The 15,323-nt window shown below is 39.7% G+C and overlaps 1 protein-coding gene across 1 annotated transcript; it reads left to right on the top strand.

Moving 5' to 3' along the window:
* The first annotated feature begins 724 nt into the window (after positions 1-724).
* Positions 725-14,038, top strand: GJA1 (gap junction protein alpha 1). Its single transcript, XM_036249045.1, has 2 exons — positions 725-928; positions 11,144-14,038. Exon 2 carries the CDS (start codon positions 11,160-11,162, stop codon positions 12,306-12,308), a length of 1,149 nt encoding a protein of 382 aa, XP_036104938.1. The 5' UTR covers positions 725-928; positions 11,144-11,159; the 3' UTR covers positions 12,309-14,038.
* Positions 14,039-15,323: the final 1,285 nt, after the last annotated feature.

Consider the following 15,323-nt stretch of genomic DNA (forward strand, 5'->3'; position numbering starts at 1 on the left):
GCTGAGATATTATAAATTTTCAGTTCCCTGGAGATCTGATAGATTTATATCAAGACTTCACAGTCAAAATGTATTATATATAAATTTTAAATGTAAATATAGGTTTTGCTAAACTGAAGGAAAGGGTAAAAATTCAAAGCAGTCAAGGGGTTGGAAGGTGGATTTGGGATGGGCATATAGCTACATTTGTTCATTTTCGAAACTTCTCTCTCCTGTCTTCACCATTTTCTTTGTAAATTATCCCTACTTAAAATAGGAGAAAAGGAATTAGATCATCAAATAACTCACACCTACCTTTAACTTCACACACCTTGGCCAATACGAAACAAATCTGCACTGGCTACACTCTTCTTCCACCATTTTTATTTACGGTAATATATACATATCTATTTTTAATTTAGAAAAGTTTGTAGCATTATAAAATATACAACTCTTTATTATCTCTGGACTTTTAGTACAATAAGCACTAAAACCAGTCATTGTTATCTGTGAAGAGTAACTACAAGTAGTGGCATTCGCGTCTGTAATCTTTTCACATCTCTCAGCAAATTTCCAACTACAACTTTATCTCATCCTTGCTACTCCTCTTCGCCTCTTTCCCCCCACCCGTCCGCGTTCCGGCCTGCTCGCCGCTCTTCTCCCCGCCTTTCCTCTACCCCTCCCCTCCCTTCTAGCCCCTCCTCCTCGTTGAGTCAGTGGCTTGAAACTTTTAAAAGCTCTGTGCTCCAAGTTAGAAAAAAGCTTTTACGAGGTACCAGCACTTTTCTTTCATTAGGGGGAAGGAGTGAGGAAAGTACCAAACAGCAGCAGACTTTTAAACTTTAAATATAGACAGGTCTGAATGCCTGGACGTGCCTTTTCATTCTACTTCACCCTCTAAGGAGTTCAATCAGTTGGCGTGCCGACTTCACTTCTTTTAAGAGAAAGAGTAAGTTTTTAAAAACTTTTACCTATTCGCTTCTTTTTCTACAAGTAAAACTTTTCTCAAGTTTTTAAGTGTGTTACATAAATGTACCTTTGACATGATGCTGTCATTGCAATGATGACCTTGAAAGCGTTTCTGTAGTTTGAAAGTTTAAATTAAACGCTCGGTATTTATTTTTTGGACTGTTAAAAAAAGTTTGTATTAACAATGCAACAGGTAAAATAAGATTCAGACCTTTCTGATTAGAATAAAGCACTACTTTTCTGGATATTTGGTTCTTCATTTTAGAGTGTACTTTTACTTCTTTCTTATTCTGTAGTAGTCTAGGTGCTTTGTAACTGGCGGCGGGGGGGGGGGGGCGATTAGCTGGGGGCCTGTGGTGGAAATTTGACTGACAATGTCACAAAATCAAAGTGCAAATTTGCTTGATGTGCTCGCTATAGAAGTCTACATTCCGTGCTTTTTCTTATGGAAATCTTGATTGCCGTTCTATAGCCTTGCAAAGCAAGCTTCTTAACAAAGTGCTTTGTTAGGACCTTGCGGTTACTTGACTTCCACGTGGTCCCTTCCTAGAATTTTCCCGGTAAACAAAAAGGTATGAAAGTCTGTTGTAATATTGAGGTTTTTAAAGCAACAGTAGAGAGTTACTTTGTTTTCGCAAGCACTGTGGAAAAATTTGAGACCCTCCGGAGGGCCACCTTTTTACCCTACCACGTCGGCAGTTCTGGAGGTGAAGTCCCGTGAATGGGTGGTGGATGGTCGCTTACAAAGTGTTACCGGGCGGGGGGCGAGGGGGAGCAGATGTTCAGAAGAGTGTATGCCAGGGTGCATTTCCAAAACTGTCTCCTAAAACCAGAGCTCCTAGAAAGAATATGAATCGAAATTTTTTGGACACGCTTTAGAGGGAGCTCACTCCCCCCACCCCCCGCCTCCTGCCTGTCCCAACCTGTAGCCGACTTCAGAGCTCTCAGCAACACTTTTGAGCGGGAGCTGCCGGTAGCTGAAGAGGACGCCGGTTTGTCATTTAAAAGGGTTCAGGTTCTTAAATGCTCGCATTAGTGACACACATTCTTGTTAGCGTGCTCGCTAAGGATTCTGTCTGTGCTCACTCCCCAGACCAGGGTGATTCGTTTAGATACTTAGCGGGACCCTGCAGTGTGAACTGTCTGCACCGAGAATGCCGAAAAGCAATAAAAATGAAAGCTTAGCGGAGGCCTGAGGCCGGGACACGCTGTGCAGCCTTAGCGCCCGCCCGCTCGCGGGGCGCCCGCGGCTCGGGCCCCGGGACGTGCGGCGTCTGGCTGAGCCGTCTCCCCCGGGTCCTTCCTGACACGTCAAACCCGCGCAGGTCCCAGTTCCGCCACCGAGGGGGGGGCGGGGGTCCTGGGATGACTGCCGGCCAAGTGGTAGAACAAGAGCAAATGATCACGTTAATGAAGCGAGTCCATCTAATTTCTCGAACCTCCAACCCCCGTCCCCAGTGCTTTTTGTGTATGTGGGTTTTTTTGTTTTTGTTTTTTCCTTTCGTGAATTCCCGGTGAAGAAGCGTTAGTAAGGAAGTCTGAGTACTTTGGGAATGACCGTGCTTACATTGCACTTGTAACTCTCCTGGAAGTTCTCGAAACGTCTCAAGAATGTGGGGTAGGGCACGGTCGCGGTGACTGGGGGAGGGGCGGGGGGCGAGACGGGGAGCCCCATGATGAAACTAGGAAAGAGCTCATGACGTGTCCAAAGGCAGATCCATTCGGGATTCGGAAGCTCAAACCTGAAGTTCCGAGCAGCGGATCGCCCACACTAGGCTCCCAGTTCGCCGTCCCAGTGTTTACAGAGCATCCCTGGTAAAGCTTATCCTTCCACTCCTCAGCAGCCTCCTGCACACGCTAAGGCGTGCCTGTGCTCCTGGACAAGTGCGCAGTAGGGTGGGAAGGGGGAGCTACAAACTTGGGAAAACAGGGCTTTACTTGGAGGAGGATTTAGTTTCTTTTGCCTCTCAGATCAGGTTAGCGTTAAAGAGATGCTAAATGTCACCTTCTGGGAAATTGGGCAAACTTGAGGGGTGGCCCCCTGGCCATTTAAAAAATAGATTATGAGATTATCATCATTATTTTGTAGAGAAGCCTAATCTTGACTTTTGTACAAAGACTACTGAAATAAAAGCCTGTGGTAATGCAGAGATCTCATTAAAGTAAATCCATCCCCAAACTGAAATAAGCCAGTTACATAGAAAATGCCCTGGGGACGAGGAATGAATTCTTCTAGGTAGGCCTAATTGATGGGAAATTATACCAATGGCGGGAAGTATTTTCTGTCCTGGCAATGGGTTGAATCCTGTGCTACTGAAACATGTTCCCCTAACATGTGATGCTTTGCAGTGTCCAAAGTCGGGGTATATTTGTCACCTGTCCTTTGCCTGGACAGTGCAGTGGTAGTGCTTTGCTCTCACTTTCTTCCCTGTTTAAACATTCCACATTATTCTAATACCTGTCGAAGTTTCTCAGCTCAGCCGCCCCATAAACTTAGCTGCCCACCCTCCACAGTGCAATGCCTGTGCTGCTGGCTCTCCCTGGAAAACAGGGTTCCAGAGACACTCTACAGCAAGGGTCTAAAAGGGTGTGTTTTCAAATATTGACAGTTTTGTTACTTAAATATTTCCAATTCCTGCATTGAGAAGGATGGAAAACTCATGGTAACAGTGTATTCCTGTTTCACTTACAATATCCAGAGGTGTCCCTAGGAATGAGACTCCTAGCCTTTAAATGTGTTGCTGGAGGAAAGGAAATGATGGGAAAGTCACCAGTGATTAATACCTTCTACTCCACCTTTCCTGTTGTTCTGACTTTAAAGATTCTCAACTGTTTTTAATAGATTGTTGAAGCTTGTTCATACTCACCAATTCAGTCCTGGAAAGAAAAGCAATTAATTATCTAGTGTTTATCGTTAATGTCAGTATTTGATTTAGATGGATACGTCACATTAAAAACAATTTTCCAGAGTTTCTCTTCTGTGGGAGGTTAATTTAGGTTAATTTATTTATTTGGGGGGATCCTTGGGATGATGACCTAAATTCTCCACTTCGCCTGTCTAAATTCACAGTTTGGCTGTGTATGTACAAACTATCTTTTGCCAAAATTAAAACACAAACCATGGTGATTTATATATAAATCCCCTACCTAGTATATAAATAAACTCAATGACGTTAGCCTTTAAAAGTTCCATACTCTTCATCTTAATTTCCCTACCTTTCTAAGTGATTTCTTTAAAAATATGTTTTATGGAATGCTTAAAATTTACAATAATATATAAAAAAAAATAATGTTCTTTATGTTTTGTTTTGTTTTTTTAAAGCAATTTTTGTGTGCCAGATGCATTCTATAAGATGGCTTTTTTTCATGATTTGGGGGAAATGCCTCCAAACAGAAACACAAGGAAGGCAGACACTCTAAATGGTCTTTCTTTCTCCCTATCAATTGATAAAGGGCCAGTTCTCATAAATCTGTATGATATTGCTAAAATAGCAATATTGTACTCATTACAAGAGCATCTTGAAAACTAATTTATTTTGATTTCCATTAGGAAACTGTTAATCACTTCTTTGTTATTTTGCTAAAGAAAAGATGCCAAACTGAGAAAATAAATAAGCTGTAATTATATCTAAAGATCTTTTAAAGAGTACTAGCGAAACTTGACTGAGTTCTTACTAAGAGCTTCATGTGCATGAGTTATCTCATTCAGTGCTCACTGAAGAACATAGACCGTTTGTAATACACTGTGAAGGTCTTAGGGACGTGTTTATATGAAAACAGAATAGCCAGACTTTTCAGTAGAAATAGTCAATTTGGAGGTGAAGGTGGGGGGAAACCCCAAAAACTGAGAACGATGTTTTTAAGTCCATCATAACAATAGAAGAACATGGCTTTTAACCTGCAGCTTCTTCTGACTTAGGGTGTCTCATCTAGCACCTCTGAGGTGGCCTCGAGAAACTTGTGTTAATGGGGGAATTGGGTGGTAGCTGTTGAACGAGGTAGGGGATTTAATTGTCCCTGTTTGGCAGACATCACCTTCTCTGGATGGAGTTCTTCACTCCTTAACCTCCATTTCATTGTTCTGTGGAGGCAGGTGTAGGTTGAATATGTGATGAGGGGTGAGAGCCAAGGAGAGAAAAGCTTGTTGGTCTCTTTTTCATCCCCCACAAAATAACTTTATGCAGTTCAATGTCATGCGTAAAATGCCTGTGGAAATGTGAGGTATTATTCTTTACAATGGAAGTTTAAGGAAAATCAGGGAATCGGAGACAGAATTTTAAATTGAATAGACAGATGTTTACATGGAATTTACTGCATCACAAAGTTAGGCTAACTGGCGGGTATAAGGGAGCAAATTGTGTATTTTCTGATAAACTGGGACTATTTTCCATGGTACCTGAGAAATTATGTAACCTACATAGACTAAGACTATATAGCGATGTTACATTCACTGGGGTAAATATCAGGTCTTGCTCTTCCTCAGACCCCCCAACCTTTGGCCAAGACTTCTCATCATTGAAATAAAACACAAGTGTAAACAGGCTGTTCCTTCTTGCAGTTGGGTTCTCAGTGACAATACAATTATGTGGTACAACCAACCAGAGTTAGAATACCATAGAATTGGGGGACAACATGTTTTTGTTGTTATTTTTCGATCCTAACCTGTAACAACATAACAGTGAAACTGAATAAACATCTAGGATACATGCTGCAGTTCTGCAGGCATCCCAGATCACTCTGATCAAGCCGAAGAAATGCAAGAAGCTCTTAAAGAGCCTTTTTTATTAGTTCAGTCCTATTGCCTGCTCAGGAGCCATTTGAAGCATGTTGTTTCAACAGACAGCTCTGTTTCAACAATTGGCACTTGAAAATTTAATAGTCTGTATAATATGAGATGCTTCCAGTACTTTTTTTTTTCTTTTTGTTGGTTTTATTTTTTGTGGTGTTTTTTTTTTTTTTTTTTTGGTACAGACTCCATTTAATTTATCTATTACTCTTACTCTTTTAAGCACTGGGTATACAGCAATGGACAAAACAAGCTCTCTTACGGCGCTCACATTCTAGTTGAGGAGCGCGGGCAGTAATAAAACCTTGTAATGAAGGGAGACAAGCAATGAGCAGGTAAAAATATATAATATGTCAAATGGAGCTAAAGGTTGTTAAGAAAAAAAGCTGGACGGGGGGAATAGGAAGTGACAGGGCTGGAGTGGTGGCTGATGAGGTGTTACCAGAGCAGATCTCCCTCTTAGATTATTTTTTCAGGATTGAGGAGAATAGGTCAGCAAGCAAGTTGACTAGGCTACTGACATGAAACCTGAAGATGGCTGAGACCAGGCTATGAGCCAGAGTGGTGGTGAGACTCATGGTCTGGATTTTGGTGGGGAAGACAGACCTGTAGTATTTGCTGATGGGTTGAAAATGGGTTATGTTAATTATGTGTGGGTATGAATATTGCGGAAAGAACATCTGGATGTTGTAACTGTAGAAGAATGGTCAAAACCAAGCCCATTCAGACCTTACTGCAAAGGACAGGGTCTCTTTTAAAAGTTAAAGACATTAGGAGGGTTTACATTTTAGTTTGGGGCTTAAATTAATTTTTTGGTCTTAGTACATTAGAAACACACACATCCCACTTCGCTTTCCCCCCAAGAAATCCATTAAACGATTTTACCAGGAACTTCTTTAGACATTTCATTATGCATTTTTAGATATTGGGATTTTATTCTTTTAAATATTAAATGACCTTGATCTTCCCTAAGTGTTTTCTTTCTATCATAAAAAGGTGATAGATATCAAGTCTCACTTTAGTTTTCAGCAATCCTATTTACCTTTATTTTAAGTCTGCACTCTCAATTCATTACAGTTGTCTCTTCTTGGGGAAATCTTTACAATTGAAAGGAAAATGTTTTCTGATTCTCCTAGTAGTTATTCGGACATTAGTGAGATGCAGTGACTTCATGGCAGCTTTGGCACAGTGATTTGTTTTTAAAGTTCTGGAAAAAGAGATTGTCAATATTTTAAATTGAAGCTTTATTTTTATTTTCCATGAAATATTTGAGTCCCTGTACTCTTGGGGAGCAGCAGGTGTTGGTGGAGTACCACTGGTGGGGTGGGGGGCAGGAAAGGGTGAGCTCAGTTCCCAGGGGTGCAGAGAGCCTCATGCTGTGCACCCTTCCCCACTGCCCAACCTTTTTGACACCCTCTATCCCTTCCTGCCCTCCTGGATATTTTGACTAAGAGAGCACCAGAAATGTCAAGAAACTATTATTTGTTTCCTAGCCTGAAATCTTTTTTCAGAATCACCTGGTGCTTTTTTTTTTTTTTTAAAGAAACAAAAGACTAATTTCCTAATCTTGTTCTTCCTCTCCCCCCAAAATCAGATTTATTCAGACTGGTGAGTGCCAGGAATGTATGTTTTTAACAAATGCTGCCAAGTGATTGTGATGTAGTTCAAAAACTAGACTGTAAAGGGAGCAGAGGGTCCTTGGGCAGGTCACACTTGAGTGCCTGTGGCTTTTGGGCTCTCGTCTAGATTACACAGAAAATGTGATCTAACATGATACAAAGCACAAAAAGGTGAAGGTGGTCCAGCTGCAGGCGAGCATTGATCCTCATGAGAATTTCGCACAGCTTCTTAACCTGGGCCTTCGTCTATTTACAAAGTTCCAACTTTGGAACCTGGAGATGAAGGTATGAACATACATGATATATGTTCGGCTGCTGTGGTTTTCCCATGTATCAAATAAGGAATATACCTGTATCGTGGTGAAGATGAATGAGGTGTATAGTCTGTAAATCAATGCCAAGGATTCTGTAAACATATACTTATGTCTCTTCCTTATAAAAGTACATAATTCTTCAACTAAAACTTGAAAAAATGAAAATATTAATGGGGCGACAACCTTTTGACAGAACTTTTGATTCACAACAAAGTGAACAACTACCTGAAAAGGTTACTATTTTTGTTAACTCTCCTTGAGAATCACAAGCATAAGCCATTACATTAAACATTATCTGACGGTCTCTATGATAATGATAATGACAGGATACTAGGTGTCCGATTGGATAATTCATGTTATTCAGATCAAAGAGTGTAACTCCATGCAAAAGGAAAACTGTGTGGGTGCTTAAAGAAAAGACAACTTTGCAATTAAGTTGTTGGTATATTACTAAAGAGCTGCTACAGTGACCTAATTCATTTAATGTTGGGAGTAGGGGGTATTTCCAAGGCATCTCAAAATCATACAAAAGTCGTTTTATTTTGAATAGAATGTAAAAATCTTAGTAGCTGATTTCCACAAGCATATATATTTCTACTGACCAAAATGACAACTTCTCAGTGTGCCTGGTCATATTTCTAAATATGTTAAGTTTGTTTTGAACTCGATCATTGTGTAAATGTGATATGTATGCAAACAATTTAACATTTTACACTTGATTGTTTCTGTTGTTCCCCCCACTCCCACCCCTCACCACAGTTGGAATATCTGAGCAAAAGCAGATGACACTGGCAAAATATGTAATTCTCTACAAACAGAATTAGGGCCAATTTACACATCATCACATAGAAACTGTCTATTGATAAAGCTCCAAAAATCCTGTTATGTTTGTTTGACCTTCATGGACTGTTCTTCTTCATTGCCAATGTAGTATTTTCTGCTACATTGTAGGTTTTTGTTCTTTTACATTCTCTCACCATCAAACTGTTCATCAAAGCTAAATTACTCTTCAAGCCTTCCCGTGGTGATTTAACCCTCTTTGTCAACCCTGCAAGCCTTTGTTCTTGTTTGACTGCTCTTTTCATCAATCAATTTTACTGTCTAACTTGTGACTACACAATCTAAAATGGTCCTTCCTAAAAGTAAAAGGGATGCTCCCTTTTTATGACCACTGGGGGAGCATTATTTCTGTGACCTGCCCAGTCACCTCCCACGCTTACCCCAGCATTCTTTGGCACCAGCTTCTACGCCGTCCTGGAAGATACCTATCATCTGCTAATTTAGATAGCTTGTGCTTAGTTTCACTTTATGGATCAGCCATCTCTTTGTTTCATTCAGGAAATCACAGGTCAGTTTTCCATTTCTTTTTTTTCTGGCTCTGTAGCCAGGACGAGCATTAGACAGACACGTAATGTTGCATGGTAAGGAAGAAGACTCCCTGGAGTTCATTTACTTCCTCCAGGGAGGAGACAGCTCATAGTTCAATACCAGATGAGAAACCTCTCTATATTCAAATCATGAACATAATTCTAAGAAGTCTGTATAATCCTACTTTTAGTTACACTGTTTAAAATTTGTTACTAAGCTCCTGGAAAAGTCTTTGCTTCGCTTGTTTTTAATTATTAAATAATCTTTTACTACTTCATTCTTTTCTAAATCCCCTAATTACTGTTTTCTGCTGAAAATTAGACTATATTCTCTATGCCTGCCACATGTGATGTTACTTATTTCTTTCCAGCTTTTGCCCCTCACTAAGATTGTATATGTCAAAGCAAGGGAACATTTCTAGCCCTAAGCCAGCTTTGTTATAATTTTACAACCTGTGTGATGCCTTGGACGTGGGGTCATAAGACTTCTGGCTCTGCTGGTAGTTAAATCTTTCCTATACCTTTAAGACCTCAATTTTTATCAATTAAATGAACTATTGGTAATTGGAAATATACAATGAAATAAATAACTGGGAATATCTGCAGTCTCCATAGACTCTGATTTCTTTCTCATCTTCAATAATGGGAAAGTTCTAGGCTTAGATAATTAGGTAGTGATAGGAAATTTAGACACTGCATAGGCCAAGGGCCCAAAACCTGGTAAGGGAACTTGAAGTAAGTATATAGCAATAAAAAGATGAAAACCAATCATTTTTGCTAGAGTGATCTTTATTTTCCGGGCTGTAATTAGAAGGGAGACAAATTGAACTTTTACTTAAAATATAATGGGCATTTAGTTTTTGTTTTTGAAAGTAGGTTCTTGCATATAATGATACATTATGTCAAAATGGTGCATTTCAGTACAACATATTTTATTTGGTCAGAAGACAGACTTCTGAATCACATAAGTCACTGTAGGAAGAGACAGAAGTGTAAATGACCATAATATACAGAATGCACAGACTGCCCTTGAAATAGCAAAGAGAAACATTTCGAAATGCAATTAGGAATAAAGTGCTATATAAGATTGAGGTTTGGAAACAGGTTACATACATGTGTATTTGCATGTATATGTATGTTCATGGGTGTCCTCACCTCACTTCTTAGCTATGAGGCTTTTTCAATAGTACAGCACATCAGCATTTTGCTTAGGCTTGTATCCAGACACAGGCCTGCCTACCAGGCAAGAACCGTCCTCATTTATCAGGTAGATAAAATCAGAAGAGGCATATAGCAGTCAGACAGCTCCTTGAGTCACGTGCAGAGGTAGTGGTTGAGCAACATCTTCACAGGTTAAGATTGCAATGTAAGAAATAAACCCAGAGACATAGAGGTAGGGATCAGACTGACAAACCTCAGAGACCCAGAGACATAGAGGTAGAGATCAGACTGACAAACCTCAGAGGAGGGGGGCGCGGGCGGGAAGAGAGAAACCAAAGAACTTATAGACAACAATACTGTGAAGAGCAGGGGTGAGGGGAGAGGGTGTCAATGGGGGGCAAGGAGAAACATCTGTAAGAAAAATAAATTAATTAAAAAGAAAAAAAAATAACCCTGCCAGTGTGGCTTAGTGGTTGAGCATTGACCCATGTACCAAGAGGCCAGGTTCAATTCCTGGTCAGGGCACATGCCCAGGTTGTGGGCCAAATCACCAGTGCAGGGCATGCAGGGAGGTGGCTGATCAACTGATGTTCTCTTTCATTGAAAGTTTCTGTCTCTCTCTCCCTCACCCTTTCTCTCTCTAAAATCAATAAAGAAAAAAAAAAGAATTAAAAAATGTAAAGGGGGGGGGGATTGCAATTTAATTGGCATGGAGGCTCTGCTACATCTGTGTCTTACTGTATCAAGAAAATTATAAGACCTCTTATGGGGGTGGAGAGAATGGGGCAGAAAGAGTGTTCAGTTGTTTTTTGTGACATTGCTAGAAAAATCCGAGACCTTTTATAATATTTTAACTGTTGGCTAAAATAAACTATATATTAAACTAATAATTTGCATTATTTTATCATTCAGTTATGATCATTCAGTTGTCTTTTTGCTTCTTTTCAGACATTGCCCAGGCAACATGGGTGACTGGAGTGCCTTAGGCAAACTCCTGGACAAGGTTCAAGCCTATTCCACTGCCGGAGGAAAGGTGTGGCTATCAGTCCTTTTCATTTTCCGGATCCTGCTGCTGGGAACAGCAGTTGAGTCAGCCTGGGGTGATGAGCAGTCTGCCTTTCGTTGTAACACTCAGCAACCCGGCTGTGAAAATGTCTGCTATGACAAGTCCTTCCCAATCTCTCATGTGCGCTTCTGGGTCCTGCAGATCATCTTTGTGTCTGTTCCCACACTCTTGTACCTGGCTCACGTGTTCTACGTGATGCGGAAGGAGGAGAAGCTGAACAAAAGAGAGGAGGAACTCAAGGTGGCCCAGACAGATGGCATGAATGTGGACATGCACCTGAAGCAGATTGAAATAAAGAAGTTCAAGTATGGCATTGAAGAGCACGGCAAGGTGAAAATGCGAGGGGGCTTGCTACGGACCTACATCATCAGCATCCTCTTCAAGTCTGTCTTCGAGGTGGCCTTCTTGCTGATCCAGTGGTACATCTATGGATTCAGCTTGAGTGCCGTGTACACTTGCAAAAGAGAACCCTGCCCACATCAGGTGGACTGCTTCCTGTCTCGCCCCACGGAGAAAACCATCTTCATCATCTTCATGCTGGTAGTGTCCTTGGTGTCTCTCGCCTTGAACATCATCGAACTCTTCTATGTCTTCTTCAAGGGAGTTAAGGATCGTGTGAAAGGGAAGAGCGATCCTTACCATGCTAGCACCGGCCCACTAAGCCCCTCCAAAGACTGTGGATCTCCAAAATACACTTATTTCAATGGTTGCTCCTCCCCAACTGCTCCCCTCTCGCCCATGTCTCCTCCCGGGTACAAGCTGGTTACTGGAGACAGAAACAATTCTTCATGCCGCAATTACAACAAACAAGCAAGTGAGCAAAACTGGGCTAATTACAGTGCAGAACAAAATCGAATGGGGCAGGCAGGAAGCACCATCTCCAACTCCCACGCACAGCCTTTTGACTTCCCCGATGACAACCAGAATTCTAAAAAATTAGCTGCTGGACATGAACTACAACCACTAGCCATTGTGGACCAGAGGCCTTCCAGCAGAGCCAGCAGTCGCGCCAGCAGCCGGCCTCGGCCTGATGACCTCGAAATCTAGATCCAGTCTTGAAAGCATCAAGCTTCCACTCAGTTGTGGAGAAGAAAAAGGTGCTGTAGGAGGTGCACCTTAGGTGTTCATTTTGTTCCAGTGAAGGTGGTACTCAACAGCCTTTGTCGTGAGGCTTAGAAAACACAAAGATATTAGAATACCTGAGTTCATTGGGGTGTTTGGGATAGGTTGGGTGGAGAGGGAGGGGATAAGGGAGGTACATGTTGGTATTTAATGTAGTTGATTCAAAGAACTTAAGTTCTAATAATAGAAGTTGCATTAGGTGATACATAGGTAAGGGCCTTTTCTCTCACCCTACCCCACACTCCTAAGACTAGTTCTGTATATGTGAAAGAGTGGGTGATATTTTGGCTAAATTCTTTTTGTTTTACCAAGAAACTGAAATAACTTTGTCCAGGAAAAAAAAAAAATGCTTTCTGAACATCTTATTTCTTTTTTTTTTATCAAGAAAAGGATGGAGGATTGTTCTTATGTCCCTGCTAAAACATTCCATTGTTAAAATTTGCACTTTGAAGGTAAGCTTTCTAGGCCTGACAGTCCAGGTATCAGTGGACTTGTGCTACTATATTTTTTATTCTTGGTATCAGTTAAAAGTTCAAGGCCCACAGGAAAAGACTTCCCGTGCATTTGCATATCTCAGCCATGTTCTATGTACATTCTTTTTTACATCCACTCACATTTTATTACCATCACTTTTTCATCATTCCTCAACTACTATTCACATTCATTTAATGATTTCTGTAAACATGTTTAAAACAGTTGGGATGTCACAACATTTTTTGAGTTGAGTCAGGGAAGCAAGCCATGTTCAATATTTAACAATCACTTGTATATGTATGTGTGTGGAAGAGTGTGTTTTATTTGTCATGTATTGGTACAAACAGATACAGTATAAACTCAAACACAGATTTGAAAATAATGCACCCACAGTGTTCAAATTTGAACCTTTCTCATGGATTTTGTGGTGTGGGCCAATAATGGTGTTTACATTATATAATTCCTGCTGTGCAAGTAAAGCACACTTTTTTCCTAAAATGTTTTCCCCTGTGTATCCTATTATGGATACTAGTTTTGTTAATTATGATTTTTTTTTTCTTTTTTCTTTTTAGAATGTAGCAGTAATGCTATTGCTGAAATGAATGATTTTCTTTCTCTGAAATGTAATCATTGATGCTTGAATGATAGAATTTTAGTACTGTAAACAGGCTTTAGTAATTAATGTGAGAGACTTAGAAGAAATGCTTAGAGTGGACTTTTAAATGTGCCTAAATGAATTTTGCAGTAAATGGTATTGGTTTTGTCCTACTTAATGCATATTGATTCAGAACTTGTATTCTGTTATGCGTTTGACAGTCTTTTAGGGTGACTAGCAACTTTGATGTTTGCACTAAGATTTTATTTGGTATGCAAGAGAGATCAAAGGCGGTTCAGTAGTACACATGTAACTAATTTATTTGAAATATGTTAAAGAAATCTTCCAGTTTCTTCAGATGCCCTTTTAAAATTCATCACAGATTAGTGAAGATACAGAGTATCATACCTTTCATCTTGCATGCCATCTACATAAACAGTTTTATACAATGAGAAATACTAATTTGTTTGACATTCCATGTTAAACTACTGTCATGTTCAGCTTCTTTGCATGTAATGTAGACCTAGTCCATTGGATCATGTGTTCTGGAGAGTGTTTATTCAATAAAGTTTTAATTTAGTGTAAAGATACCCTCTACATTCTGTGTGATTTCTAAAACTCTTTTATTGCATCTATTCACAATCATCAAAGATGATTGTTTCCACTGGTTATGAGGATTTGGGTAAATAAGAGTCACAAGATTCAGGAAGCTTTGAAAGCATAATATTTATCATTGACTAGGTTTAGTGCAACATTGTTAACATTTTTTGGATATTTATTCAACCGAGAAGAAGATAAAGCATACAAGTGTTAAATTTGGAATCTATCCAATTAATGAGCTTGCTCTGTGACAAAAGAATAAAATAGATGATTTTATTATTTCAAGACACTGTAAATACGGAAAATAAGATTGAGAAAACTCAACACCTAAAGAAAACCAAATTATTTAGACGAAGTACAACAATTCTGGGCAATTGATAATGCTGTGATTTTAAATGTTTTTGTTGAGGTTTTTTTGTTTTGTTGTTTAGAGAGAGGAAGGGAGAGAGATAAAAATATCAATGTTAGAGAGATACAAAGATCAACTGCCTGCTATATTTCCCCCACTGGGGATTAAGCCTGAAACCCGGGTATGTGCCTTGATCAGGAATCAAACCGGGACCTCTAAGTCCATGGGACTGATGTTCAATCCACTGAGCAATACCAGCAGGGCTAAATATTAAGTACATTAACATCTTAAGGCACATTTCAGGAAAATTTTTTTAACTTATAGAAATTGTTCACGTAAATGCTTTATTAGCACAAAGCTAACTAGTATATTACTGGAGCATAAAAATACTGATTTAGAAAGAATTTAGTACAGTTCAGTTGCTTCTTTTTTTTTTCTATTTTGATTGACAAAGGTTATGAGATTTTCCTAAAGTCAAAGGATTATTTAATACATAGTTTCCCAGTCAATTAATATAACTAATGGCAATAATTTAAGTATTATCATTTGGCTGGCTGAGAATCTGATGGGAGAGGCAGGTTTTCTTTGCCTGGTGTGTTTTCACTTACTATGAAAAATAGAGGAACTGATTTGAGTGGTATATTTCATATATCCCACACAAGCAGGGTCCCCTGGGTATGGCTGCACAAATGATTCATACTACTGAATGTTAGAGTAGCAAGGTAGAGTTAAAAATGAGATTCTGTTGGTGTGAGGTAGGAGGGCAAGCTGCATCTTTGAGAAATAGTCATAGTCCATCCTAAACATTTCCCAATTTTAACACTATTCTTACTATTTAAAAAAGTATTTAAGCGTATTTTAAATACGCAGTTTTAAACTAAAAAGCATATGAAATAGAAAATGAAGACTCACCTCTCCATTC

Source organism: Molossus molossus, unplaced genomic scaffold (genome assembly GCF_014108415.1).
Source record: "Molossus molossus isolate mMolMol1 unplaced genomic scaffold, mMolMol1.p scaffold_m16_p_8, whole genome shotgun sequence".
Lineage (NCBI taxonomy): Eukaryota > Metazoa > Chordata > Mammalia > Chiroptera > Molossidae > Molossus > Molossus molossus.

Coding starts and splice junctions, on each gene's coding strand:
- GJA1 (XM_036249045.1), top strand. CDS start 11,160: ATGGGTGACTGGAGTGCCTTAGGCAAACTCCTGGACAAGGTTCAAGCC.